The 27,988-nt window shown below is 46.3% G+C and overlaps 1 protein-coding gene across 1 annotated transcript; it reads right to left on the bottom strand.

Annotated features, from left to right (window-relative positions):
• Window positions 1–19: 19 nt before the first annotated feature.
• SFRP2 (secreted frizzled related protein 2) lies at window positions 20–4,700 on the bottom strand. Its single transcript, XM_033007280.2, has 3 exons — window positions 3,995–4,700; window positions 3,130–3,210; window positions 20–1,652 (listed from the first exon to the last, which is right to left on the bottom strand). Exons 1-3 carry the CDS (start codon window positions 4,485–4,487, stop codon window positions 1,348–1,350), a joined length of 879 nt encoding a protein of 292 aa, XP_032863171.1. The 5' UTR covers window positions 4,488–4,700; the 3' UTR covers window positions 20–1,347.
• Window positions 4,701–27,988: the final 23,288 nt, after the last annotated feature.

Below are 27,988 nucleotides of genomic sequence, written 5' to 3'. Positions count from 1 at the left end.
AAATGGGGAAAAACATTCCTCTAGTTCCACTAGTAGGTAGGTTTTATTTTCTTTCTCAGTAAGAATAGTGAGCGTACATACACACAAAACATGCCTTGCTCTACCATTATTCTGAATTGCTAGTTGCAAATGAGATTATCTACTCTTGCACTCCTTAATACGTCTTTTTCAAGTGTAAGAAATGGATAAACAGATTTGATTTTTAAGCAAATGGTCTCATTGCAATTCCACATCAGCAAAAAGTAGAGTCTTCTGAGGAGGTGAAAAGGCAGGCAGTCAACACAAAGGAGACACAGAAAACTCTTCATCTCGAAAAGCTCAACAGACACGTATTAAAAGGAGTTGACTGAACCTCAGTCCCACATCTTGGGAGTTCATCTTTGTTGGAAATGAGGTCCACTATGTTTTTTCTGATTGCAGCATTTGATGCTTCCTCATGCTTCTCTACTGGCCACTTGGGGTGGAAGGCCAAATTCTGCTCTGCCATGCCAAAGGTCAGTTGGACAGCTTTCTCTCAGTTCTCCCAAAACAGATTAAAGTGAATGCAGACTGAGACAATGGGTAAACTATGATGTAAAGTTTATATACAAGAATATAACATTTATCTGGAGTATTTACAAGGTTAATTAAAGCAATATTTTACAACTCTTTCAGGTTAACCACTAGGTATATTACAGTTACGCTACAGATGGTTTAATTTGCAAAATAATAAAAAAAAAAAAAGTTGCCTTCAGATCAACCAGCTCCAAAACTTGTTCATTTTTTCTGAGAGAAGGGCTCAGACTTGTGGAAAATAAAATGTGAGAATGGTTAATATACTCTTACTGGTGCCTATGTATCACATGCAAGAGTCGTAACATGACCTTTATAGTGTTAATATAGATGGCAAGCCATTTCACCTCGGTGAAAGAGTCGTACCCACTGTGACAGGCCAGTCGCACGCATGGCTGTCTTTCTCTGCATCTCCTACTTTTCCACAACAAACATGCATGTATACAGAGAAGCAGCAATATAAATGAACCAGCATTATCAAAAATGAAGAGGGAAAAACCTCAGACCAAAGTCACGTTTGCAACCATATTTAAAAAAAAAAAAAAAAAAAAAAAAGCTTTAAGCAAGATACTTTAATACTTCCCAAAAATAGTCATGATTTTTTTTTTTTTTTTTTTTTTTATTACATTTTACCCTATGTACAAGACCGGAGGGCTCCCTCCCCTCTCGGAGAGCGGTCACCATGTCTCATGCCCGTGGCATCTCGAGGCTCAGAGGGGCCGAAGCAAGAAGGTGCAGGAGGCCCAGAGAGCTCGGGACAGAGGCGGCTGCTGGAGGCGGCCAGGGCCGGAGCCACTAACACTGCAGTTTGCGGATGCTGCGGGAGAACCGCTTGAAAGCCCGCTGCCCTTTCTGCCACCGCTTCAGCGAGGTGATCACCAGTTCCCCAGCTTGCTTTTGCCCCATCACCAAGTAGGGGACGTTGATGTCGTTCATCTCGTCGCAGGTACACTGGAGGCCACCTTTGAGCCAGAGCACAATCTTCCTCAGATCCCTTTCCGTCAGCCCACTCAGCTTGTAGATGGTTTTGCTCTTTGTTTCGGGGGTGATCTTGGTATCCCCATTGATGTAGGCAATCTCCTTCACTTTTATCTTCAAGGCTAATAGAGCGAGGGGAGGGGGAAGTGGGGAGAGGGAGAGAGATTGAGAGGTTTTTTCCCATTAGTGCGCATAAAGAGGACCTGGGGAGGGAGGTGCTCTATTGCTAATTAAACTGTCAGGGCTGACAGAAGAGACAGCAGGTGGCTCCATTTCTAAAGCCACAAAGGGCATGCAAGTCATTTCAGTTTGAATCAACCTTAGGGTTGAGGGTTTTGGGGTTTCTTTTCTCCTCTTCCCCCTCCCCCTCTTTTTCCTTCCTTTCTAAATTAATATTTTCACCAGCTTTTCGCCTGTTTGCAAACAGAGAGAGGGCAGGATGGGTATGTTAAGCAGAGCTCTGTTGTTTTTTTTTTTTTTTTTTTGCTGGGAGAGGACAATCTTCCTGAAACTAGAGTTTGAAGGGGAGGTGGGGAGGCGAGTACCTAGACCTAATCTGAAACCTGATCTCTGCCGCGGCTGAAAACTTCTAAACTTAATTTATTAGGCTGGAGAGGATTTTAGGCAAACCTGTAAGGAAATGATATTTCACATGCATTGTTTTTTTTTTTTTTAAAGAATAGATCCCATGGAGGGCAAATTGGTCCAACAGCTGCATTTGATTTGGTAAAATAACTAGGAGGGGGATATAGGGCTCTGTAAGAATCTGTGGGGCATGTTTAGCTTTAGGAGGATTTATCTGAGTGCAATTTGCCAGGCCAAAGTTATTGGTTGTTCTAGCAATTATGTCTCACAGTCATGGTTTCAGGTTTTGGGTGGTGTTTTGCCCTTTTTTTTTTTTTAAAAAAAAAAAAAAAAAAGACTTGTGAATTGTTGTAGATATTTATACTACAAATCTGTTTCCAGGTATAAACACTGACCTATTATAAAAGGATTCCCCTCCTTATTCACTTTTTCTCTTGAAATGCTAATGTGTAGATAATGTGCTGTTCACTTGCCTGTGTCGAAGGGGCTTTCTTGTCCTCTCCTAACCCCAGATCTTCCCATTAAGTTTATATCCCCAATTGTCTGTGCATTACCTTCTCTGTCAAATGATATATAGAGCTTTATTCTTAATCTGTGGAGAGAGTCTTTCTTACGATACGTGAGATTGGTCATGCAGCTCTTTCTCATACGTCTAAATGAAGCTTTGCTCTACTTCTCCCCAGGCACTAGTCTGGATGAAAGATTCTTTTTTTTTTTTTTTTTTTTTTTCCATTTTACTTTCTATTCGGCTTGCCAGCAACATCCACATAAAAGAACACTACTTTGAAACAGCAAACAGAAAAGAACTATAAAAAGGGCTACTTTTTATTCCGAGGTGGAATTTTGTGTTTTGTGACCCAACGGTCAGACAGGTCCATCTGCAGACAAGACAAAGCCCTGCCTTTAGTCAGGCACATCTCTCGCTGACTCCACCGGGAGTTTTACCTGATCTTCAACTCTCGAGTTTCAAACGGGGAGGGTGGGGGGTGGGGGCGCGGCTCTGCTTCCACTTACCGAAGTCATTTTTGCAGAGGTTTTCCACGATGTCATTATCGTCTTCGTTTTTGTTCTTGCAGGCATCGCAGACCTTGGGTGCTGGAAATGCAAGGGACAGTCCCCGTCAGGCTCGGGGAGAAAGGGACAGCAGGTGGCGTTGGGAGCCCTTGGGGAAACGCCGCTTTCCCGTCCCTCGACCCCCCCCCCCCCCCCCCAGCCCCTTCTGCCCCCCCAGCCCCGGCACTCTGACGCGCCTTACCTTGCTGCAAGCCCGCTGGGGCGGGGGGCACGGTGTGCCTTTAAGGTCACATCTCAACCAAAACTGCGGGGTTTTTTTTGTTTGTTTTGGTCTGTTGGTTTGGGGTTTTTTTGTTTTGTTTTGATTGTTTGGGCGGGTTTGGGGGTTGGTTTTTTTTTTTGGTTTGGTTGGTTGGTTGGTTTTGGTTGGTTTTTTTTTTTTTTTGTTGTTGTTGTTTGTCTGGGGTTTTTTTATTATTATTATTTTTTTTTTATGGTCTCTGCGTTAGGAGTCTGTCCCTCCGGGGGCTGCGCGGCTCGGCTCCCGGGCCCCCGACCTTGTCCTCGGGGACGGGGAAAGGCCGGGAGGTGCGGGCCCGGCGCCGCTTCCCCGACGGCGCCTTGCGGCTTCCCCGGTCCCCCCAGAAAAGCCTCCCCGAGCACGATCGGCGGTCCCCCCGTCCCCGGTCCCCCCCTCTCCTCGTCCCGGAGCACCGGGGCGTGCTGTAACGGGAGGGAGACGCCTCCGCTCCCCTGCAGAAAGCCGGGGGGGGGGTGGGGGGGGTGACCCCGCTGTCGGGGCGGCTCAGCGCGGGGCAGGCGCTGCCGGCCCGGGGGGGCAGCCCGGCGGCTCCCTCCTTCTTACCTTCCCTGGTGACGGGGAGGATGTGGTCGCTGCTGGCCAGCGGGATGCAGAGGTCGTTGTCCTTGGGGAAGCGGCTGCAGTCCAGCATGTCGGGCCAGGGGAAGCCGAAGGCGGACATCACCGGGGCGCAGCTCTCCTTCACCTCCTCGCAGAGCGAGTGGCAGGGCTGGATGATCTCGTCCAGATCGTCGATGCAGACGGGGGCAAAGAGGGAGCAGAGGAACTTCCTAGTGTCGGGGTGGCACTGCTTCTGCACGAGCGGGATCCAGGTGGAGGCCTGCTCCAGCACCTCCTGCACCGTCTCATGCCCCAGCAGGTTGGGCAGCCGCATGCTCTGGTACTCGATGCCCCGGCACAGCAGCATCGGGGCGGGGATGGGCTTGCAGTTGGAGCGCTTGTAGGAGAAGTCGGGCTCCCCGAAGGGGAAGAGCCCGGCGGCCGACCCCACGCACTGGGACGCCAGCAGCAGCAGGGCGCAGAGGCGGCGCTGCATTTTTGGGGCGCGGAGGAGGTGGGTGGTGGGTGTGTGTGTGTGTGTTTGTGTGTGTGTGTGTGGGGCGGGAAGGGGGTGGGGGGGGGGGGGTCTGGCGAAAGGCTTGGGGGGCCGGGGTGGCCCTCAGCCGCAGGCAGCGTCCCCCAGCCCGGGCTCTTGCCTGCCAGACGGGGACGGAGGGTCTGAGCGAGATGCGGGGGCAAACGGGAGTTTTCTGGATTTTTTTGTATGCAAATGGCAGGGGGAGCGGGGGCTGGGAGGAGCCTGGTGACAGCCATCCTGAAAGGATTGGTCACTACTTTCTCGGTCTGCTTTTGCTCAGGGGGGATTGTCTTTTGGCAGGAAATACTTGTTAGAAACGTTACCGTGCGAGCACGGGGAAGGGGGGAAAGATCCCCGCGAACAAAGAGCCACGGAAGCCCGGGGAGCTCCTCGGCCGGGCGGGGGGAGCGGGAGGTGAGCTTTGCCGCTAACACCGCTACTGCGGAGCGGGGGGACCCCCCTCTCCCCCCCCCGGCCCCCCTCGCCCAACCTTCGGTGCCTCCGCTGCCAGCCGATGCAAGATGTGGCCGGGCCGGTTCCCAAGGAGGGGGCGAGGCCGGCTGTGCCCTCAGCCCCCGGGGGGTGTCTGGCACCTCCGCCCCCTCCCCGCGATGCCGGCAGGGCTCGGCTGGGGGCTGCCGGCTCTCCCGGGGCCCCCCTCCTGCCCCCCCCCGCAGCCCCTTCTGCCCCTGGCTTTCCCCTGCGAGGAGCGGGGGGGGCTGAAGCGGACCCCGGTCCTGCAGCCTCTGGATGGCCCCCGACCGCCACAGGGGGTTTTCCCCGAGTGGGAGCATCCGAGTGGTTTTGAAATACAGTCACCTGGCACGTTTTTCTGAGGCAAGAAGCGTGGGCCTGGCTCCGCGCAGTGTAGGCATGTCCCTTTCCTTTCGCTCCTGTCTTCACCTAGAAACTCCCTTAAAGAATTATGTTTGTGTTGATTTACCACAAAGGGGAAGACAACAGGCAAGGCACTGGGATCAAAACACAGCTTCAGTGCAATTTGGATATTTCTTGGATTTTTAGTAATATTTTTTATGGGATTATTATTGAAAAGAGAAGGCCTGTGTAGTATCATTTTGTGGTAAACCACATTCATTAATCAGCTACTGAATATATCTCCTTACAGAGATGTTTTATGGGAAGCTAGCCTTAGCCACGAGAACTTCTGTAAACTGCAGGATCCCTTTATGTCCAGTTTGCAGACTGGACTTCCCGGAGGTCTGAGTCACTGCTTGCAGTGTAGGAAAGAGACAGGACCTGTGGCATTCCCACTGGGAAGGCGTGGGGCTGCTGTGCTGGGGTGGCCACAGTGCTGCCCCAAGCGGGCTCTGGTCATGTGCTGAAGCCAGTGCGAGCTCTTTCAGAGAAGGTTTCAAGATCCTTTCCAGCAGGCCATGCTGATGGATGTGATCTCCCCATAGGCCAGCTCCTCTCTTACTTAAAGTTGTTTCACACCTGGAAAATAAATGACCTGAATGTCTAATATCACATGTGGAAGGGCTTAGAAGTAGTTTATTTCTTGCAGCTCCACATATTCTTGCCATTTATTATCTGTATTCAACTAATCCCTTTAAACAATAATCTGTTAAAATCTTGGCCTCAGTAAGGTTCCATGGCATTGAGCTCCACGGACGAATTATGGTGCCCATTTTAAGCCCCTTTTGCCAAGTCCTGAAGATTGCCACAGGCTGTAGCTGTTGCCACTTTTAGGACATGTCGCTTCCATCTCCCAGTGCTGGTCCCACTGATCCCTGTCCTCGAACTCCTCTTCAGTGAAAGGGGACCTACCAGCACGTTTGTCCTTACCCTCAACGGCTGGGCTGTTCACCAGGTCTTTGTAAAATGGACCGGTTTGGGGATCGTTTTTCTCTCTCCTTTTTTCACTGCTTCTCATTTTTTGGAGACATTGACATCTCTTCAGGTGGACCTCAGCATGACCAGAAGACATTTGCTTGCTCAGCAAATTCCCGGTAGCCCCATACACGGCTTCCCACAGATCTAGCCAGCTGGGCTGTGTGGAAGCAAGGGCCCAAATCTGAACAGACTCTGTTTAGACTGGAGATAATAATCATTATTCTGTGGTGGAGGATAAGACATATCCGACAGAAATCTGCTCTTTTTTTTTTTTTTCCCACCAGAACTGTTTGCTTGCTTGTTTCCAGCCCACAGGAAATACGGAGGAAAAACACACCGTTTTTCCTGGATCAAGCTTTGATTTCGAACGAGGCTTTACGAGACCTTACTATTTCCATTTTTAATCACCCTTGGTGAAACTCGCCATAAATTTTAAATGATCTGCGATCACGTAAGGAAAACCAGCCCAAGCCTGCAGACCCCAGCGACCATTACTGCCCTTGCCCTGATCCCTTGACGGGGGGGAAGCTGCCGTCGGCGCTCCTCGCTGCGGACTCGGGTACGGCGTTCGACCCGAAGGCAGCTCGCGGCCACCGCAGGCCGGGTGCGAGCGGCAGGGACTGGCTGCTGCCGCCGGAAAACACCGCGGCCTTCCCAGGGCCCAGGTGGTTTTCACGCCAAACGCTCGAAGCCTGGCAACGCCTGAGCGGGGAAAGCAGCCTCGGGTGTCCGGGCAGGTGTGTTCAAGGGGTAGTGGAGGGCGGAGGAGGAGGCACCCGTGGGAGGGTGTCGGGGGGTCCCTGAGGTGCGGGGTGGCCGCTGAGGGGCAGGGAGACCTCGCAGCCTCCCCTCCCGGGGCTAGCCGCGGAGGGCTTGGGGCTGAGCGGCGGCCCTGGGGCTGAGGGGCGGCCCCGGGGCAGCCGGGTTGTGTTTTCGGGCTGCCCCCGGTGCCGTTGCCTTCCCCGGCTGTCGGGGCCGAGGAGGGGGCACTGCGCCACCCGGGAGCGCCCCGGGGGGGATGGGAGCGTGTGTGTGTGTGTGTGTGGGGGGGGGGGTGTCCCGCTGCACGCGCTCGGGCCAATAAACAGCCACTGTTTCACGCTTAATTGGGAATGAAACTAACGAGCTTTTTACGGCCGTTGGCCGGTGCTGTCCCTCCGCATCCCGGGGAGGTTTAAACCCCCCCTCACACCCCCCCCGCCAAGGCCCAGTCCCGGCCCTGTCAGCGTAGGCGCGGCTGCCCGCCGCGGGCCGGCGCTGCGGCCTAAAGCCGCGGGGGAGGCAGGGCCGGGCGGCTGGGGCGGGGGGGGCCGCTCTCCCCGGAGCTGGCTGCCGCCAGGTGAGGGCGTGAGGACACCCCCCACCCCCAGCGAAAGGTGGGGGGCTGGAGGGTTTGGGTCCCCTCCCGGGTAAAGCCCTGGGCGACCTGGTCCGACCTGGAGGGAGGGAGCCGAGCAGGACAGCGGTGTTAAAATACAATGATGTTTTAAGATATAGTTTGTTTTTTTTTTTTTTATTGTTTTAAAGGGAGTTTAAGCTTTTGAGCTCCCGTAAATTCATCAAGTGTTGTGGACAGTTAAGCTGCTTTAAACCCCTGAAAGTAGCATAAGCGTTTAAGCCACCCTAGATGCTTAAAGCAATATAAACTGTTAAAACACCTTTAATCCTTAAGTGCTTAAATCATCTTAAATCTTGGGAGTTAGCTGCGAGAATAAGCTGACTGGAAAAAAAAAGACCCCAACCCCAGTCCTCTTCCTTTCCCGTCCTGTCCATCCGTTCCCTCCTGCTCCCACCTCCCCGCCCCCCCCAAAAAAAAAACAACTTAGTAAATGTTACCTGATGGATGGTGGTGGAAGTGGATGAGCTGTGGGGAAAATGACTTGAGTCCTTGGTGCTTGCAGGAAGGTAAGAGTAGCATTGCGTTCTGAAGAGTGTGTCTGGTCTGTGCCACCTATGTTAACACCATGGTGCTACTTCTTCTTGCTCTCAAGCCTTGGTGTGAGCTCAGATCTTCTGTACCTTTTCCTGGCCAGTCCTGGAAGCTGAGAAGTGAAAAAGGGAAAACATACTGATGCTTGCCTGTTTGCTGAAGTGTGGGCAAGACTTCCTTCAATGCAGGCAGCAATGAATGCTATTAATTTGTTAACCTGCCTGTTGTATATTTTTCCAAATCTGCTGTCTTCAGATCACTTAGTCCCTTAGATGGCTATGTGCTGTATGGGGGGGGGGGGGGCGGCTCTCTGCGTGCACACACGCACACATACACCCCCAATCCTATGACCCATTTTGGTGCTTTGCTGATGTGATAAGGTGAAAGCTGCCATCACTGATGGCATCCCCAGCCCGAGTCCCATATTCCTTTGTCACCGACTTTTTGATTGCAGACTCATGGGATAACTGTGGCTGGAGGGGACCTCAGGAGACCATCTAGTCCAACCCACACTCCAGGTTCGGAGTTTAGCTAGGTGGCTTGCAGCCTTACCCAGCTGAGCCATCACTGGGGTGCCTGCATGCTTACCTGGGACATGGGAAGCTCGATTCAAGGTTGTGTTACAACACCCCTTCCCTTCCTGAATAAAATTCTAAGCTTTCAGCCCCTGGGCAGCCTGCGGATTGGTTTCCCACCGTGGAAGGTGAGAAGACCAGGATGGGTTATGGGCCACAGTGGGAGCAGTGATTTGCAGGGGGAGGCATGTATCCATGGCGGGCAGCCAAGCTTTACCCAGAGTGAAGCACTTGCTTTCCCCAGGCGACTCAGTGCTGCTTTCACCCCTGGAAGGGGTCTAGCCCCACGGGCCACTCACCGGTGGGAGTAGCCAGGCCAAGTAGGTTAGGGAGATCCTGACCTCAGGGGCTCTCTAAGCATAAACTTGGGGCTTGGGGAATTACCCTTTGGATAGTAACATTTTAGAGGAATGATAAAGCTGTCGCTTTTTAGCTCATTCTCTTCAGCCTGGGAAATGGCAGTGGTGTGGTCAAAACTGGCTTTCTCTTCATGATGAAAAAATCTGATGAAAGTGTCTGTTTACCTTTAAAAACCAGCTCCAGCATCACACTACCAGAATATTATTACTATTTGAATCTTGCAGTTGCATTTGATAGGAAAAAAATAGGATTGCACAGGCTTTGACGGGAGGCAGCTCAGCAACAGATCTCGTCTGACTCTGTTTTGGTGGCTGATAAGGTGGAATTTAACATTTTCCAGATCCAGGACTGGGCAGCGGTCTTGTTTTCTGTTACCACAACATTTAAAAGCTCTGTTGTCAAAAGCTACATGTGCTGCAGATACATCTTTTCCCCCCCGCCCTGTTCTGAAAGGAACCCCCGAAAAAAATTACCTTTTTTTTTTTTTTTTTTTTTTTTTCCCCATTTGCAATGCTCACGGGAAACGCAGCAGCAAATGTTTGGTGTGGGTGGGTGGCTCATGCTTGAAGGGTGCTGAGCGTGTGCCCAAGCAACACAGGGTGTTGCTCAGGGGGAAAAAATAATTTTTGGGCTATGAAGGAAGAACCTCTTGGTGGCGCCTGTGCACACCATGTCGTTTTTATCTTTGCACAGTGACACTGGGTATCGATCTTCCAGCATGCTGTATTTCTGCTCACTGCTGTTGGTCTCTTCTCCAGAAATGCTGTGTTCGGGGACTCTAGACCATCTTTAATCCGGGTCTGGTGTCATGAAGGGAAAAGATCAAAGCGGGGCTGGTTACTTTGAAAAGGAAATAAAACCAAGTCACAAGGAGTTTTCTATTTTTTTTAACTTTTTATTTTAGTGGTCATTCCATCAATAGTTTCCCTGCATTTAGTATCTTAAAATTTTCAGGCAAGTTTTTCTAATTTGGAATGTTTTCATAGGAACATTATTGAATATTTTTCCAAGCTGCTGATTTTAATTTTGTGTTGTACTTTCCTCAGTATATATTAAATGGTAAATATAGGTGTTTGGATGCTGTATTATACACGCAGACATATATATGCATATAAATCTAGATTTATTTGCATGCTAGTGCTTTAGCAAGTTATGATCCTTGAAAATTATCTGTCACACATCTATATCTGGCTACAGTTTTTGTCATGGTGAGCATTTTTGCTCATGCAGAATGTCTGTTTGCGATTACTGCTCCCTTTATTATCTATCTAAGTGCTGAATGACAAAGACAGCAGAGACCATGCCCTAGAGGACTACGATTGCATGGTACCTGGTGCTTCTAGTGTTTTATTTAAAAAGCTATAATGTAATATATCTTTCCTTTCTTTCCCTCCAGCTGTTAATTGCAGCCTATTAGTAGCTAGCACCTTGAGCAGAGAGCAGGGCCCCGCTGTATGAGCCATACAGAAGGACAGGGTGTTTATACCAAAATGTTTGGGCTCTGGGTAGGGCACAGATGCTACAGAAGGGAAGAAAGAATTGATGTCTCTGCCTGGGCAGGGTGGTGCTGGGCAGAAGTACTGCCATCCTTGGCCACAGCAAGAGTTTTGCTGCTGTTGCTGGTCATGAGGGGTCTTGCGCCAAATTTTACTCCCCAAATCAGGACTTAGGCAGGTTTCGGTCATTTGTGTCCAAGGTCGGTTGTCGGTTTACTTCCCCAATGTGTGGCTAGAACTGTGGACATTGGTGAGCTTTGTTGTGTGTCCATGTGCTGTTGGGTCACATAATTCTGTAGATGCGTGGGCAAAAAGCAGCCACCTGTCTGCTTCTGCAGTTCTTAACAGAGAAAACAACTACAAATGAGTGTGTGAGAGATGCAGGTATAGAAACTAATTTTCAGAACTAATTGCTGCTTGTAGGGAAATGGTCAGATCTGCAGGTAGATAGCTAGTCTAATGGCCTGTTACTTGTCAAGAGAAAGTATTTTAATAATTTGTAGTAAAACGTTTTTAAAAAGTAAAATCAAGAGAACCTATTGCCCGAAGCTATACTCTTTAAAATATTATTAAGGATTATTTAAAGTAAAGCAAGCGAACAATCTGATCGTGATGTCAGATTGATCTAATCAACAAATTAGTCTCTGTATTGGATTGGAGTTTAATTACAAAGTGATTTATATAATCAAACTAGTAGGCACATAATCAGTAATTAAAATAGATTTGCAGACTCTAAAGTTGGTATTGCCAAATATTAAAAAAATCCAAATGTTTGAAGAAGCTGACCCAGAAGCAGTTTGGGTGGCATGGCTTATGATGGTATTATAGCTTCAGTTTTTACAAAGTTCAGAAATGATTGGCAAAAAGGAGCAGCAACCATCATTTAACATGTATTCAACAAGGGATAAATTCAAACTTTTGGTCATCATCTCCAATTTCTTCTCTCCTCTACTATTCTGCTTTCAAACTATAAATTTACAGTTTTAACTTCGTGAACTTGACACAGAAAAGTAAACTTGAAGAGGCTCATAAAGAAACCACTATCTGAAATACATTTGAAACAGTTATCTTCTCCACATGTATTTTTTCTTTCTCAGTACGTACAAATGCATACATGTAATACAGGCTGAGGTAAATTTTAGAACCACCCAGTACATTTATTTATTTATTACTTTTGGGTTTTTTTGCATACATTTAATTATTAATTTGTTTCTATTAATTTTAATATTCCCAGCTCTTCATTGTCTGTGTGACTAATCCATCTCAGTCTCCCTCTGCCCAAATGCAAATTTCCTCACAACATTTTTCCAACCCGAGGCTTGGTTTGATCAAGTTTCAACCCTACCTAGTAGTGCTTGGTCTAGTAGTTAACATTTATATTCTGCAAGCCAGTTGGGTTAGAGCTGTAGGGCTCAGCCCTCTATTAGTCGTGATGACTCTGCCCAAATAATTTGTGAGCTGAACCACCAACCATCGTGGCTGAGGCAGTAGCTGGGAAGGGGTGTGGGTAAGGCAGGCTAACAGCATGCTGAGAAAGGGTGCAATTCCTTGCCATGCACCAGCTTGACTTCTTTGCAGAAAAGGAGAGTGCTGTCCCACCCCAAAGCTCATCCTGGCTTTGTGGAGGTAGAAATCCTGTTCCTGACCAAAGGGGCACTTCTGTGTGAGTTAGTGAGGCTGTTCACACATGGCATTTATACTGCAGCAAGGGAGGCATATGATGTAAGTATCAGGGAGAACTGTTGTGCTTTTCTCCTACCTTATTATCTCAGTTTCCTTCTTGAGATATTGCAATGTGATAGAGCAGCAGCTTTGCTAGACGGAAAGCTTGCCTGCCAGTTTTATTGTGCGCCTTTATTCAGATACTCTTGACCTGTTCGTATGTGATACAAAAGTGCTGCAGGCTGAAACCTGACAGTGAATTAAACCTATAGAACAGATCTGACCTTGGGATCCAAGTTGGTGCTTGGTCTACCCGTCTGGTTGAAACTGTGCTGGTTTTGAGGGAAGTGAGTGTCTTGCAACCCATATTCCCAATGGATATGTAGCTGGCTTGATTGACCCCTTGCAGGGGAAGTTTAGATCAGTGTTTGGAAAAACAGGTAAGAATGTAATTCTCTGCTTTACTTGTGTAATATTTTTTTTTTCCTATAAGATTGCAGGGCAAACAAGGTTTGTTTAGTCCTTGTAAGTAAAGTTGTAGCAGAAAGTTGTAGTGTTAGGGTCAGTTTAGAATTAATATTTACATCTGTGAGTAAATGGTGAAATTATGTTATTTTGAGTAGTTCTATAAACATTGAAAATAAAGGTACCATGGTTTGTAGACATGTATCCTTTGCTACTTGATAATGTATAGAGTTAAACTTCTGGAGCTTCAGAATGTTCACACTGAAAAAGATGAAAAAAGTTAAAACTGAGTTGTATTACTTTAATCTGGTTTGGCACAAGTTGTGTTGAAAATGGTGCTTGAAATATCAGAACAAACTCTTAAGAATGGTAATACTAGGTCAGATCAGAGTTTCACTTTAGCCTGGTATTGTCACCTGTGTTTTGTTCTTTTTTTTCCTTTCTTTCCCTAAGGTTGACAGGCCCCTGTGGATGCTTGGATTTCACCTGGCACTGTGTTGCATAGTCAGCTTGGGTGTGCCCTTAATGAGAGCAGCTAATTCTGGGGTGGGGTCATTAGCCAGTTTGAGAGTTAGAGCATCTTACCTGGTCAAGTGTGCAAACAGCTGCCGTTCCCTCCTCCCAGCCTCCAGTGTTTGTACATGCTGAGGCCCTAGGTATACAGCAGTTTTCTGACAAAAGTCACTTGCTGGTCGGGATAGCCCCAAATCCACAGAGAGCCTTCCTAGGGCACCAGCCTTCCCCACCCCAGGGAAAGATCGGGCACGTGATGTCCCCCGGGGTGGTGAAGGTGTCCCGCACAGCCCTCTGCTTGACCGGGAGCTTGCAGGTGCAATCTACCTCTCTCCAAGTGCACACCCCTGCCTAATTATTTCCAGTGACAGGGTCAGCAACCCTGCTCTGCTGTTACATCATCTAATCGTCTTAAAAGGGACGTTTCTCTCCTGCCTAGTTCATAAAGGACCTCCTGGCAGTTCCCAGGGAACCTTTGTCCCTTCCCCGCGCGCTTCAGGATCCCTCCCTCTGCTTTGTGTCACTGGCCACAGGTGGTTTATGGTGCTGTTAACTTCCGCCTTTTACTACAGAAATATCATCTTCCAGCTGTGACTACTAAAATCCAGAGTGCTGTGGTCAAAATAGAAAAAATGAGGAGGGGAACCTGAGGGGAATTTGGGCCCTGGTGAGGAGTGGTATCGGTTAGTGTCAGCCTTGGCCTGCGCTTGCTCTGTGTGTGCTTCAGCACTGAAGGTGATCTAGTTGCGGTTTGCCTAAACTGTAATAAGCCCGCTAAGTGATCAGAAAGACGGCAGGAATGTGTGACATCTGTGCGTCTGGGCCTGTAACTGCAGTTCCCGCATGAAGACGTGCAGCCTGTGCCCACGTTTGGGGATTAAGGCATAGGTCTGCATGGGTGACAGGGAAGAGTCTAATTCAGACAGAAAATTGCTTTTGTTCTTTGGCCGTACATGGATCTCCATATCTATGGACGACATTAGCCCTGAGTTCCTGAGGAGGGCTTTTGCATTAGATCTGTGTTGCCTGGTATAATTGTACTGGTTATTTTAATATCCTTCTTACTCATACTCCGGGTGGGACCAGCAAGACTGAAAGGAATCTGTGTAGCTCTTCTGACTGCAAAGGGAAAATAATCGAGCTTTACAAAGTAATCTCATTGGATATATTCATCTGTGCTTTTGAACTGTTTTGACAACAAATTTCCCCCTCCTTTGCTATCTACCAGAGTTCCAGACACAACTAAACTCACTCCTACTCACTAAAAACCAGAGCAGCTCTGCAGCACGTATTTTATTAAGGGGAAGGCAGGAAATAGGTTAAAAAAACCCCAAACAAACTCGTAGAAATAAATATGTATTATGGTGTTCAAAGCATTCTTGTTTTCCCTTGAAGTATTTCTTAGACCAATTATGTGAGAAATTCATTATATGTGAGGATTTTGTAATAGCAAGGTGAATTAGCTGTTTGCAGACCTGCTCCCCTCTGTAAATGGGAACACGCCATATGACAGTGGGCCAGCTTTTACTGTTCTAGGCATCACTGATATAGCTGTTTATTCTCTGAGCCTGGAAGAGATCCAGCAGGATTTAGTTTTATGAGGTTTAATGTAAAGGTGTTGTATTTCATGAGATGAAATCATAACACAGTGGGTTTGCAAGAATTCTGAAAGATTATTTTTTCAGAGTGTTGGCAAGCACGATTCTCCTGTGAATTACGTGTCTAAAAGAGAAATATAGATCTTCTTTCATTGGGTTGAAATGATAACTAATCCTTAATCCTTCCTAGATGGCCTCTGTCATTAATGCTGGCTGTGCATTTAGAACGTGTGCAGGTAACAGCTTTAATTCTGTAATGCTATGCAATGTGCAGCTGTGCCTATAGCCATAGGAGCTAACCGCATATTTGAAACGCTTGCTGTTATTTTTGGGATATGTCTCTGGATTTGTTTTGTTTTTTTTTTTTTTTTTTTCCTCTAGACCTCTTGATTTTGTGAAGAAGAGAGAAAAGCTTCTGGCATCTCTGACCTATTTATAGTTGTAGAAGACCTATCAGCATTATTAACTGTATCTGCAATATGTCCGTGAATACTTATCTTATGCTTGAGCAGAATATTTTTCCTTTGGCTGTTTGATTGTGGAGAATAATGACTATTGAGCAGTTTCTTGATGTTTCCCTTTATACGTTGCCTCATATATTAATCAGATGAGATTACACTGATTTGATGGTGTCAGTTCCCAACTACTTTTCTCTGCTTTACAGCAATGTGTGCATATGCTTCCTTTTTAACTTGCCTTGTTCTGGGAAAGCAGAGGGGTGGCCCTGTGAAAGAGGCACAGAGCTGGGAAGAACCTGGCTTCTATTTTCAACTTCGTTTAATTCAGTGTGATTTTTGAACAAATCATTGCATCTCACTGTATATGGTTTGTTTTCCAGTAAAGGGGGTTATGACATTGTTAGAGTTAATTCACTAATATACCCTATGGCACCCCAAAGCCCCAGCACTGAGCTCTGGAACTTACCTTATTAACAGCGGATGCTCAACCCTGTTACTAGTCTAAGCAAGGCTCAGATCTGGCTGTACAAACGTTCACAGTTAAAGCAGAAACCCCCAGTTATGTCCTTTTAGGACAGTAAGTCTTCTGCCTATGAGGGAAGTTGGCACCTTGCTGCTTGAAGTTCATTATTTTTAAATATACTCAGACTTTAGCGTAGGAAGAACATATTTCATAAGGAGAGGACAAATTCTGGCTACTTTACATGGCTCTATTTTTAGGAACTAATTTAGGAGCATTTACACCATAATGTGTATTTGAACCTGGGTCACTCACTGGTAACATCATGCTGTTGGTATTGCACATGGTGAGAAGAGGCTGTGTATCAGTTACTTCCTTGACACTCATCAGTTACTTTACTCTTTTGTTCGTGCTTAAATTGGAGGTGATAGAAATGTGTAGCTACGTGTTACTTTTTGGGTTAGGTTTACATAAGTCAAAAAAGTACCTGACTTCTTGTGATGGCATTAACAAGGTACAGCTTTTTCCCGTCTGTGGGTACCAATCAGTATTGTTTTTTAAAAGTTATTCCCTTGCCTAAATTGGCAGTTCATTGTGGGTGATGCCATCCAGTATTTACAAACATATTGCTTTGGAGGAGGAGATCTTATGTACTGCAGTCCTCATGAGGTGGCTGGGAGCTTAAGCCTAAAATGTCTTCAAGGCGGGCATCAAAATCAAGCACTGCTTTTGAAGGTGTAACTCTGGATATCCTAAATTGTGACTGACTTATATGTTGATTCCAGCACAAAGTGTTCTTAATTATTGGGTGTCCTCTGCAAGTTGCTAGTCCCACAGATGAAGTGACTGGAAAAAAGAGGATGGGCTTGTCTACACAGAGAGAAGGTATTTCCTGCATTAGGTTTTATTTCTCTCTTATTCCAGTGAAGAACCATTGTACTGAAACACTTATGGAAATGTTACAAGCTACCAATTAGGATGAAGTAGATAATACTTTTAACTGCGACCCCCTGATCAGGAGGAAGTAGGCGAGGCTCTCAGGCAGCTGGAGGAAGCCTCATGTTCCCAGGCCTTTGTCCTCATGGGAGGCTTCAACCACCCAAACATCTGCTGAAGGGAAAACACAGCAGAGCACAAGCAATGCAGGAATTTTCTGGAGTTCATTGATAGTAATATCCTGATGCAGGTGACCAAGGAGCCAATGAGGGGAGATGCTCTGCTGGACCTCATACTTGTAAAGAAGGAAGGGCTGGCTGGGGAGGTGTAGATCAGGGGCAGCTTAGACTGCGGTGACTATGAGATGGTGGAGTTTGTGATGGTGGGAGGAAGGAATAAGGCAGATAACAGGACCACTGCCCTGGACTTCAGGGGAGAAAACTTGGGCCTGTTCAGGGTCTTGCTTTGAAAGATCCCATGGGATATGACCCTGGAGAGAAGAGGGGTCCAGGAGAGTTGGTAATTTTTTTCCAGGATCACCTCCTCCAAGCTCAAGAAAGGCCTAACCCAATGAGCAAGAAATCAAGTGAAGGCAGCAGAAGGCCTGCGTTGAAGAATGAGTTGCTTCTGACTAAACTCAAACAAAAAGCAGCGTACAGGAGGTAGAAACAGGGACAGGTAACCCAGGAGGCACGTAGAGATGGTATCCAAGCATGCAGGGAGGGGGTTAGGAAATCCAAAGCCTGCCTGGAGTTGAATCTGACAAGGAACATGGAGGGTAACAAGAAGGTGTTCTACAGCTACATCAGCAATAAATGGAAGACGGGGGAAATGTGACTCTGCTGCTAAATTGGGCAGACAACTTGGTGACAAAGGACACAGAAGTGCCTGAGGCACTCAGTGCCTTCCTCACCTCGGTCTTCACTGTGGCCAATTCTGTTTAAGCTCTTCATTAATGACCTGGTCACTAAGACAGAGGATACCCTCAGCAAGTTTGAACTAAAGTGTATCATCACCTCAGGTGATACAAAACTCAGGGGAGTGGTTGATAAACCAGGTGGTTGTGCTGCCATTCAAAGGGACCTTGATAAGTTCAAGAAATGGGCTATACGAACCTCATGAAGTACAGGAAAGCAAAATGCAAAGTCCTGCACCTGAGGAGGAGTAATCCTAGGCACCAGTACATACTGAGGACTGACTATCTGGAATGCAGCTAGGTAAAGAAGGACCTGGGGGTCCTGGCAGACACCAAGCTGACTGAGCCAGCAATGCACCATTGTGGCAAAGGCAACTAACAAGTACCCTGGGCTGCATTAGGGGGAGTGTTGCCAGCAGGTAGGTGATCCTTGCCCTCTACTCAGCACTGGTGAGGCCACACCTGCAGTGCTGTGCCCAGTTTTGGTCTCCCTGGTACAAGAGAGACATGGATGTACCTGAAAGAGTCCAGTGGAGGCCCACGAAGATGATGAAGGGGCTGGAGCATCTCTGCCGTGCGGAAGGGCTGAGAGAGCTGTCACTGTTCAGCCTGGAGCAGAGAAGGCTCAGGGGGATCTCATCAGTGTGTACAAATACCTGCAGGGAGGGTGCACAGAGGATGGAGCCAGGCTCTTTTCAGTGGTGCTGAGTGACAGGACCAGAGGCAAGGGGCACAGACTGAAACAGAGGAGGTGCTGTCTGAACAAAAGAAGAAACTTTTTTACTGTGAGAGCGATCAAGCACTGGCAGAGGTTGCCCAGAGAGGTTGTGGAGTCTCCATCCTTGGAGGTATTCAAAACCTGACTGGGCATGGTCCTGGGCAGCTGACTCTAGGTGACCCAGCTTGAGCAGTGGGGCTGGACTGGATGACCTCCAGAGGTCTCTTCCAACCTCAACCATTCTTTGAGTCAGTGCATTTTTAAAGCCATAAGGAGTATGGCTGCATGGGACAGATGCAGCCAGCAGTACCTCAGGAGAAACTGGTTGTCAGGAATCTAGAGTCACCATTCTTGAGCAGTATAATTGCCTGTGGGTTTTGAGGTTTTGGAACTCCATGAGTACATGGGCTCGTATTCCGAGAGCACATAAAACATAGTGCTGAGCATCCCCTGGTAAAAATAAAACAATCAAGCTAAAAGCCCGCCTGTCTCATAACAACAACATGACGAAACATGAAATGTTCTTTTCCTTGGAATTCCAATTTTCTATGATTTATTTTGCCAGTCTGTAATCAGAAATAGCTGCTCCATCAGAGCAGGGAATGCAAATAGAGATGAGGTCAGAGTTCGACACAAAAGTGATGTATGAGCTGGAGTCAAGGAGGAATTCTGAGCTCTCAGAATAGAAAACATGCTGTAAATAATATATTTTCTTCAAGGCAAGAGGGGTTGCAAATACTTCAAATTATGGGTTATAGGGGAAAGTGAAAATATGATTTCTAGAAGATAGGCAATGTCAGAGCCATCATTTATCTCTACTGGCCATTTAGAACAGCAAGTTGTTATTGTCTCTTAGTTATTGTCTCCAGTTTTCCCTGGTCGGTATACAAGAAGATAATTAATAATTAAATTAAATTAAAACTAAAGATACTAGCTCAGTTTTTTTTGCTAGTGGGCATAAGAGGAGACCTTGACTCTGAAAATACTGTGAGGGTACGATAGTTTTCAGAAATTAGATTCCTCTCACAAAAACATTACTTTAAAAGTGTGGAAAAAATACTACAGCTTCATCTGCTCTGGGGGTGAAATATATAGGGCTTCAGAGGAGATGAAGCCTTCCGATTGTGCTGAATCCAGTCACACTAACAAATCTTCAGGCCATTTGTTCATACTGCGTGCTCCAGCCAAATCCCCTGGCTCCCTTGGGTAATGGCACCCTTTGGACACAGTCTGCCATTCGTTAAGTGCTTTGCTGCAAGGAGCCCTTTTTTATTACACTGAATCACTCAAGCTTTGCTGGAAATCCCAGGTTTTGTCTGTGTGCATGTGTATGGATATACTTGCAATAATTCCTGTGTTTAACTGTTCCCCTGTGTGTGTGAACATATGTGTGTACTCACGTGCTCTGTGCATATACACGTATTCCGGTTGTGCGAGTGTTTCTGTATTCTGGTTGTGCACACACACGTGCATTCACACACACGCAGAGGAAAAGTTGAATGCAGAAGTTGTTTTCTTCCCCTTTTGCACAGCCACAGAGCATGCATACGTATCTTCATCACAGTGCATCTCCACAATTGTTTCTCTTCTATTCTGGGGGAGGGGAAGATGCATTTTAATTTTTAGTGCAAACATGGACAGAGATCTGTTCCCAGGCTGTGTAACTGTCTTTCCTACCAAGTGTCCTACATTCCCTGCAGTAATCCCAGGTCTTTTGATTCCACACTGCCTCCAGTCTCCCCTGCCCTCCCTCTGCCCAGGGAAGAAGAGACTGCATGTGGAGGCTCCTGCAGCCGCTGTTAGCCGTGGGAGCACTGCTTTGGGGTTCTGTCCCCTGCTTAGCTTCCAATCTTCAGATAGAAATGTAGTTTCTTGGACTGCTACTTTTCTGTCAAATGTTAATGCAATTGGCCAGTGGGGAGGGGGGAAAAATTTGGGGGAGGAAGAAGTGGATACACCTTCTCTGCCACTATGTAAGCCCCATCCCTTTCAGAAATAAGGGTGAAATCTGGGGTTTTGAGGTGGGAAGGCCAAGGGGCAGTTGATGTGCTGGCATAGAAGGAATCACTGCTGCATGAAATATAGAAACGATAGTTGCATTACTATTGACTTTTTTTTTTTACTATTATTCTTTCTTTCTTTTTTTTTTTTTTTTTTTTCTCATAAGATTTGTTTGCTTGTCCTAGCAATGAATCGAAGAAAATCAGAAGGTTAAATAAGTGGCATATGTTTTTCTTCTGTAATTCATCAGCTTTTCCATTGCAAGAACGTCCCAGACTTTTGGAATCCATCTGTTCTGTTACTGTAGACCTGGGTTTCAGCCTCCTGTTGCCATAACAATTCTCTCTGCAGGAGTAATTGGAGCTGGAGTGATTGATGAGATCTCAACTTACTATCCTCGTTCAGCCCAGCAAGAACATAGCGCTGGGATAATTGGCCCATCATTCCAGAGCAACATGTAGGAAGTCCAGCAGATAAAAGACACTTTGCATTTGATTATGATCTCTTACAGCAATTCTTCTCTGGTGGAGCTGTGCTGACTTGAAGCTAGGTTTATATGGGTAGGTATGGGAATTCAAAATCAGGCTCCTTTATTTTAGCTGTCACAAAAGAAGAGAAGAAGTTGCTACAGACAGCCATAATTCCTGAAGTTTGGAAGTCATACCTTGGATAGTTTCTGTGCAATAAGGGAGGAGCTGTGGATGACTTAATACTGGATGGGGACCTTTTCCCCCAAGATCTAATACAGAAATCTTTTTGACTGTAGATGTGTGAGGCAAATGGAAGCAGGTGCACTCAAGAAAATATTTAATTCCTACAGCAATAGTCACATCGGGCAAGAAGTGGACAAAACAGGTTGTTCTGGTTATGAGCTGTGAACAGGAGATGATGAAGGGGCTGGAAGTCTCAGCTCCCTCTTGTTTGTGAATCTCTTACTTTCCTTTTGGAGTGAATTCTCTTTTCTCCAGCCCTTTGCTTTTGCCTATACCTTCCTGGCTGTAATATACAAAGTGTATTAACTACTCTATTATACGAAGAAGAGCTATCAAGCCTTCATTAAGAGTATCAGCTAGTCTATTCCTGGTCATTCTTCCATCAGCACCAGCTAATAAAGAAAGCCCCATCACTGAACAGGGGTGTTACAACTGTGTGTAGAAGTTTCTGGGAGGTTTGCTTGGTTTTGATTCCCCAGATTTGCATGGTGATACAGAGGCTGCAGAGTCATCGTGTAGTCTGGGCAGTAACTGTCATGGAAGGGTTTTGGCTTCTGAATGTGATTTGAGGTGGGTGTTAGACAAATCACCAGCTGGAATCATGAAAAGGTAATGGGATGCAAAGCATAGGATTCCATTTTCCCCCAAACGGCATTCATAAGATGCTGTTTTCCCCCAATCTGTTCTCTAGTAGGATGTTACCATGTATTACCTAGATTATGTAAAAATAAGGATTTCAGGCCTAATATCAAATTCTGTGTTGTACTTCCAAGGAGAAGTGGCCCTTCTGCATGTCCAGACATGCTGACCATCCAAATTGGTGCCAGAGCTTCATAGGAAAGGTATTATGCCTCTCCCAAACTATTCTGTGTAGATCACGTACCTCTGCAGATATTTGGTAGAAGCCAAAGGGGCTGCCTGTATTGATTTACTCGCAGGGCTTGGAGAGGGCTGTGGGAGTCAGAGTGAACCTCCGCTCAGTAATTTCTTGGACTCTGCAGGGGAATGTGAGCGAGTATCTGCCTGGAGGGAGAGGGAAAACCAGGGTTTTAAGGAAGATCACAATCTGACTTCTCTTCAGTCTGTGAAAATAATACACTTCTTATGCAGAGCACCTCTAGCTGTGGGGTTTTCACTTCCCCCTTGCTTCCTGTGAAGATATCTGGAGTGTTTTCTTCATGGTGCAATGTTCTGTTGATAAATTGGGTAATAGTCAAATTTCATGTGAAAATTTATGCATTTATCTCTCAGAGCTAAGGGGAAGGCCAACACGTCCATCTTTGATCAAATACATAGTTTTGTTTTCCACTCTTCTCCATATACAAACTTCAGTGCCTTTTAAGTTGTACTCACATAGAAGTTGCTGTACGAGCCATGCAAGCTTTTCAGTAAATGAGACTAGTACATGATCCAGTGTTAATGAGCCACTGAAAACTTCTGCAATTTTTGATACAGAGTCCAAGTGCAGTGCCTCTGGAAGCATTAATATAGCTGCCTGGGTTTGGGGTTTAATTTCCAAAATGTGTTAATGGAAGAAATTAGTTCTTCTAAACATTGGAGAATACATCTTTGGCTAGCAGAAATTCTTGAAAGCAATTTCCCTTTGCAAACCACACTCTGGTGATTCAGACTGAAGAATGTTTTAAGACTTTTGTCTGTAAGGTACACGTCTTATGTAGGCTTCTGTTTTAATTTACTGCACTTGTATGCAGGTTTTTCAAACTAGTCACAGTGGTCTCTTATAAATCACAAGAAATAGTCCACCCTCAATACCCTTTCCAGCCCTGCACAATGAGTCAAGGCTTGTCAAAGACCATTTTAGAAATCTTGAATAAATCTGACATTATGTTGAGACAGCTGTTAAATATATTTCTTTTTTCCCCCCAGGTTTCCTTTCCCTCACTATGAACAATGCAATTGGTTTAGTGCTATTTTTAGCCTGACTTTTCATTTCAGTCATATGTATTCCTACCTTCCATGCACACTTAAGTTAATTTATTCTAACATGAAAAATACTGGGAAAGTCACTACCCCCCACAAAAAGATTTTACAAGCTGAACTGGAGGCTAGCTGTTGCACATATACACTCCAGATGCCCAAGCCCACCATTAAAGGACTAAAATCTGATTTCAGGGTGCAGTCTGACTCTTATCCATGTCTTCCCTGAAAACAAATGTCTCTTCGAAACAAAAATCTCAGCAGATGTGCCAAAACTAACCCTGTGTCTGAGGGAAGTTTGATTCAGTATGAAAGGGAGAGTGGAAGTGTGCTGGTCTTCCTAGTTGTTTAATAGGCTTTTATCTAGCATGAGAGAGTAGTGGTGGTGTGGGGTTTTTTTTTGTGTTTTTGTTTTTTTTTGGTTGGTTGGTTGGTTTTTATATAAGAAAGCTGATAGTGAAAAACAGAGGCCTTCTGCTGTTTGTCACTGATAACCCAGTCTCTCTGAAGTTGGTGGTAGTGTTGGTGCTCCCCAATGAAAGCATGAGTGGATCACCCTTCGGCTGACGATAATCTTACTTCCTTTTGCACCCCTTTCTACTCCAGGTTTTCCTTTGCAGGCTGAAGGTGAGAATTTCAAACTAGCATGGTGTGGTGTATGTGGGCTGAGATACCTGCAGTCTCCCAGAGGCTTGTTTCCCAGTGCCAAACTGCTTGAGTTCTTCAAGAGCGATCGAGAAAGGTGCGCTTGTGCTTGAGGGCAGAGATGTACCTGCTGAGCTCAGGTAGTTGGGCAAAGACCTGTGTTCCCAAGTGATGTGCCAGTGACCAGTGCATCACGAATGGTGATCGGTAGCAAGTCAGGAACGGGGCAAATGTGGTGGGTCACAGTAACCTGTCTGTGCTGGTAGTTAAATGTATGGTACACTCTACTTTCTGCTTTCAAGTAAAGGAATAACATCTCTAGGTTGGAAAAAAAAAAAAAAAAAAAAAAAAAAGGAGAACTGTAACACCTCTATTGTTGCCTTTCCAAAGGGGATTAAATAAGACAATAACTAATAAATAATATACAGCACTTACGGGTCTGTCTTCAATCGGAGTTTAAACAAAGAGGCCTGGGCTTTTTAAGTGCCTCCTCAAATGTGCAGCTCTCTGGAAATGTTTCTTGCCAGAGCACCCTTGGCGTTGCAACAGATGATGCTTCCTCCGCAGGCAGCGGTGGCTGGACCTGGCGCGCCGGGGCGAGCGAGGGAGATGATGGGGTGGCGGTGACAAACCGGTGCTGCCACACGCTCCCGGTCACGGCTCTGTGCGTGGGCAGCACCGCGCGTGTGCTCGCCGGCGGCACGTGCGCGTGGCGTGGCCCAGCACTGCATTACTGGGGCACCTGTACCCTAACCCGCCACTGCAGCCCCGTCCCGCCGGCTGGGGGGGCAGCCCCTGCACCCCGTCAGGAGGGCCACCGGGGTGCCAGCTGGCTCCTGTGTGGGGTGGAGGAGCAGAAGTGTGTCAGGCGGTGTTGCAGAAACGCTTTCTGAGCGTGGTCACTGGAGAGAATCATAAAGTTAGAGAGGTGATCAAGGCTATATGTGAGAAATTAGGTTTTATACCTAATCTGGGCATTGGGTGAGGGGAGTGTCCTTCTTTTTTTCCTGTAGACCAAAGAGGGGAGCTTACCTGCTTCTTACTCCCTGCCCCCCTGCTTTTTGCACTACAGTGCTTGCTTTCTGTAATAAATAAGGAAGGGTGGGAGACTTAGACATCATTCGTGTTGTGTCTATGGTCCTCACAATTATAAACTTCCTGAGATCAGAGGGAATAAATCCTTGCCAATTAGAAGGCCTTTTAATGTCAAATTGTGACTAATAAACATCCGAACTGCAGATGTGGTAGTGTAGATGTACCTGTTGCCTGGACCTTTTCTAGCATGAATTACTCGGGCGATTGCTGATCATGGTTATGCACCTTAGCTATTTCTGAGGATAAAATAATGCACCTTCTCTTTGGTCCCTTTCCATTTATGGAGTGCAGAGATGTCAGGCCCATTAAAAAAGCAGATTTCCATTTCAGCCATCATTTTAAGCCCTGTGTTTACAACTGCAGAACAATGTCATTTGCCTATTATATGCTTTCAAATATGTGTTTCTGGAGCCACAAACACCAAAATTCAACGTTTTAACTAAGGAAAACCTGAGCTTCTAGAGAAAATGAAAAATGGAGACCAGAAATGCAGAAAAAAAAAATAGTTTACACAGAACTCAGATGTTTTCGGATTATAGTAAGTATCAAGATCAGGCATCAGCACTCCTATGATATAGTTCAAATTCATTATTCTTACTTTTAGAAACTTTTAGTTTTGGACACAAATAGAAACTCTGGATCTTAACTCTGAAATCTGAGACTATCTGGCATCAGCTCAAACTTTAATGACTTAACATCTCTTTGTTCACACCAATATCCCAGGGCAAAACAGCCCCATATGAGGCACTTTTTACTCCAGATTCATATCTTAGTTTCATATCTATGGTAAGGACTGAAGTAGCTGATTAGTAATGACCATCTCCTTTTTGTTTCCCCTGCTGACCTTGATTCTCTCTTAAATACAGTTTATACCCTTTTTTTCCACCTTTTTTTTCACTGCTTGGCTTTAGAATACTATTGCATCAAATGTTACCTGTAATCTCTTGTCCTAAGCATTTCAAGTGCATTTCATGAAGCCAAGACCTAAATGCTGTGAAATGCTGACCCCACTGTGGTCCCATTTGCAATGTGGTTTGCTCTCTAGCAGTCTCTTGCTCTTTGTTTCCCCACTGCGCAGTTGTGTGTGGGTTGGGGGGTGAGAGGGAGGATAGGGGCCATTGCTTGAAATCCAGTCTTTCTCTTTTCTCCCAAACATCCCAAGACCCTGTTCACTCTGATGCCTTTACTGCAAAATTACCCAAAGCAACCCAGCACAGTATAATGCTGCTTGTGAATTAAACCCCACCTTTTATTAATGTTAAGTCTTTCTCTTACTATGCAAATGTCTGGAAAGTATTCTGTAGATAGGCCACAAATTGCTTTAGAATATTTTCTTTGTGTTATTTTGCTCTCTGGATCAGCAAGAATATGGTTCAAATATTAATTTTATGGTGTGTCTCTCAAGAGTGGAATATAATGTTCAATTATGTATTCCATCTGCAAGGCTCTGGATGCACAATCCTGCATTAAATAAAAAAAAAAAAAAAACAATGTGTTTTAAAGAAGAAACAGAAAGAAAGGATATGACACATAAAAGCAATGGAAGAAGAGCCTTCCATTATGCTTGACTGTGTGTAAAATCAGAGGGAGTTGTGTAAACCAGTCAGAAGTCAACTGTCTTAAAAATGGAGTCGGTACATGCCTTAGACTATGTCATGCTATTAAAACCTTCCTGCAAGAAACAAGTTTAGAAGTAGAGTGATGCTTCAGATAAATCTACTGGAGACTTTATGATGCACGCATTTCATACACTCATTCCATATAGCCATATGTATGAGTATGGGTGTTTGTTCCACTTTGCTCCAAAAGTCCCTTAAAACTCTGCCTCTGGAAAGCATCCTTTCACTGTGGGGCGTGGGAAGAAGTGCTCTAGTGGCTGTAAAGACATTCGTTCCTCCTCATGGTTTTCCCTACAGCAAGAAGACCTGGACAGGGCTGTGGTTTCTGTCTCTGCCTAGACACATAAAAGTATAATTATTTTGAATCCTTGTCCCCTTACTCAGGGTTGGTGCTTCGGGGTGACACCTGCTTTGGAGTCAAATGGCTATCTCTGTGTTATTCAGTAGAGTGGAAATCTCCCTGAAGACGTTGCCCAAATACCGTGTGTTTTCTCAAGAGCACCTCCAGTTTTCTCACAGTGCTTTTCCATGTGGGCCGCAACATCTTGGTGGCTGCATCACTCCTCACCGTGGGAGCTGATGGATCCAGGCTTATGGCTTTCACTTGGGAAATTAGGAGACAAGCCCTGTGTTGAGCACCAGGGCTCTGAAGAACTGCTGATTGAGGCAAGGCAAATGCAGGGTATTAGATTGAAATTCAGCAGGTGAGAATGTCTTCAAGGTGAGCCCAAGTGCAGAAAGAGATGGTAGCTCTTCAACGCAGATGCCTTGAATGCCATCGAGAATGGGAGGGCAAGCTCTGGAGAGGAAGATGCCTGATGGAGCCTGTTCTCTGCTCTCCCTTGGGATAGCAACCCAGGCTCTTCTCTGAGTGGGTGCTTGGCCATTCAGGTTTACTAGAAGGAGCATTTCAAGTATTCCTCCTCAGCGTGTCTGCTTTTTTCAGGAGAGCACACTGCTTCTTTCTTTGGCACCTCACCAAGCACTCTTGGCAAAGCTGTCAAATGTGTCATTGTAATGGGAGGCCTCTTTGCAGCGGTTTGAGCAGCGAGAGCTGGCTGGGAAGCGCGGGGCCGGGCCGAGGAGGACTGGTTGCAGAGAGCTCTCAGCGGAAATCCTTTGACTCTGGAACTTGTTTGCTCTGGCAAACTCCCTGTGCCTGTCTGGACACAATGAGGGTTCAAGACACATGGCTTTTGTTTGGTTTTCCTGGAGGGAAGGCTTTGCTTTTCATTTGGCTGAATTTCTGGGTGGTAGAGAAAGAGGGAGAGAGAGAGCATGCTTCAGGCTGTGTCGATCTTTGCCTTGTGTGAGGGTGATACTGGTGCTTTTTGGTGACCTTTTGCTTTCTGAATTGAATGTTGGTACCACAGAGGTAGGCTTTTCACATGTCTTTGACAATGAAATAGAGCTCTGGGCACTTGAGGAGAGTACAGGTTATCCCCATTCCTTGGCTGCAGGTGAAGATCAGAGGGATGCTCTCACTTTGTAGCTCCCAGCAGCCTCT

Source organism: Tyto alba, unplaced genomic scaffold (genome assembly GCF_018691265.1).
Source record: "Tyto alba isolate M040663 unplaced genomic scaffold, T.alba_DEE_v4.0 Super-Scaffold_6, whole genome shotgun sequence".
NCBI lineage: Eukaryota > Metazoa > Chordata > Aves > Strigiformes > Tytonidae > Tyto > Tyto alba.
This window is presented reverse-complemented; position numbering and strand designations above follow the sequence as displayed.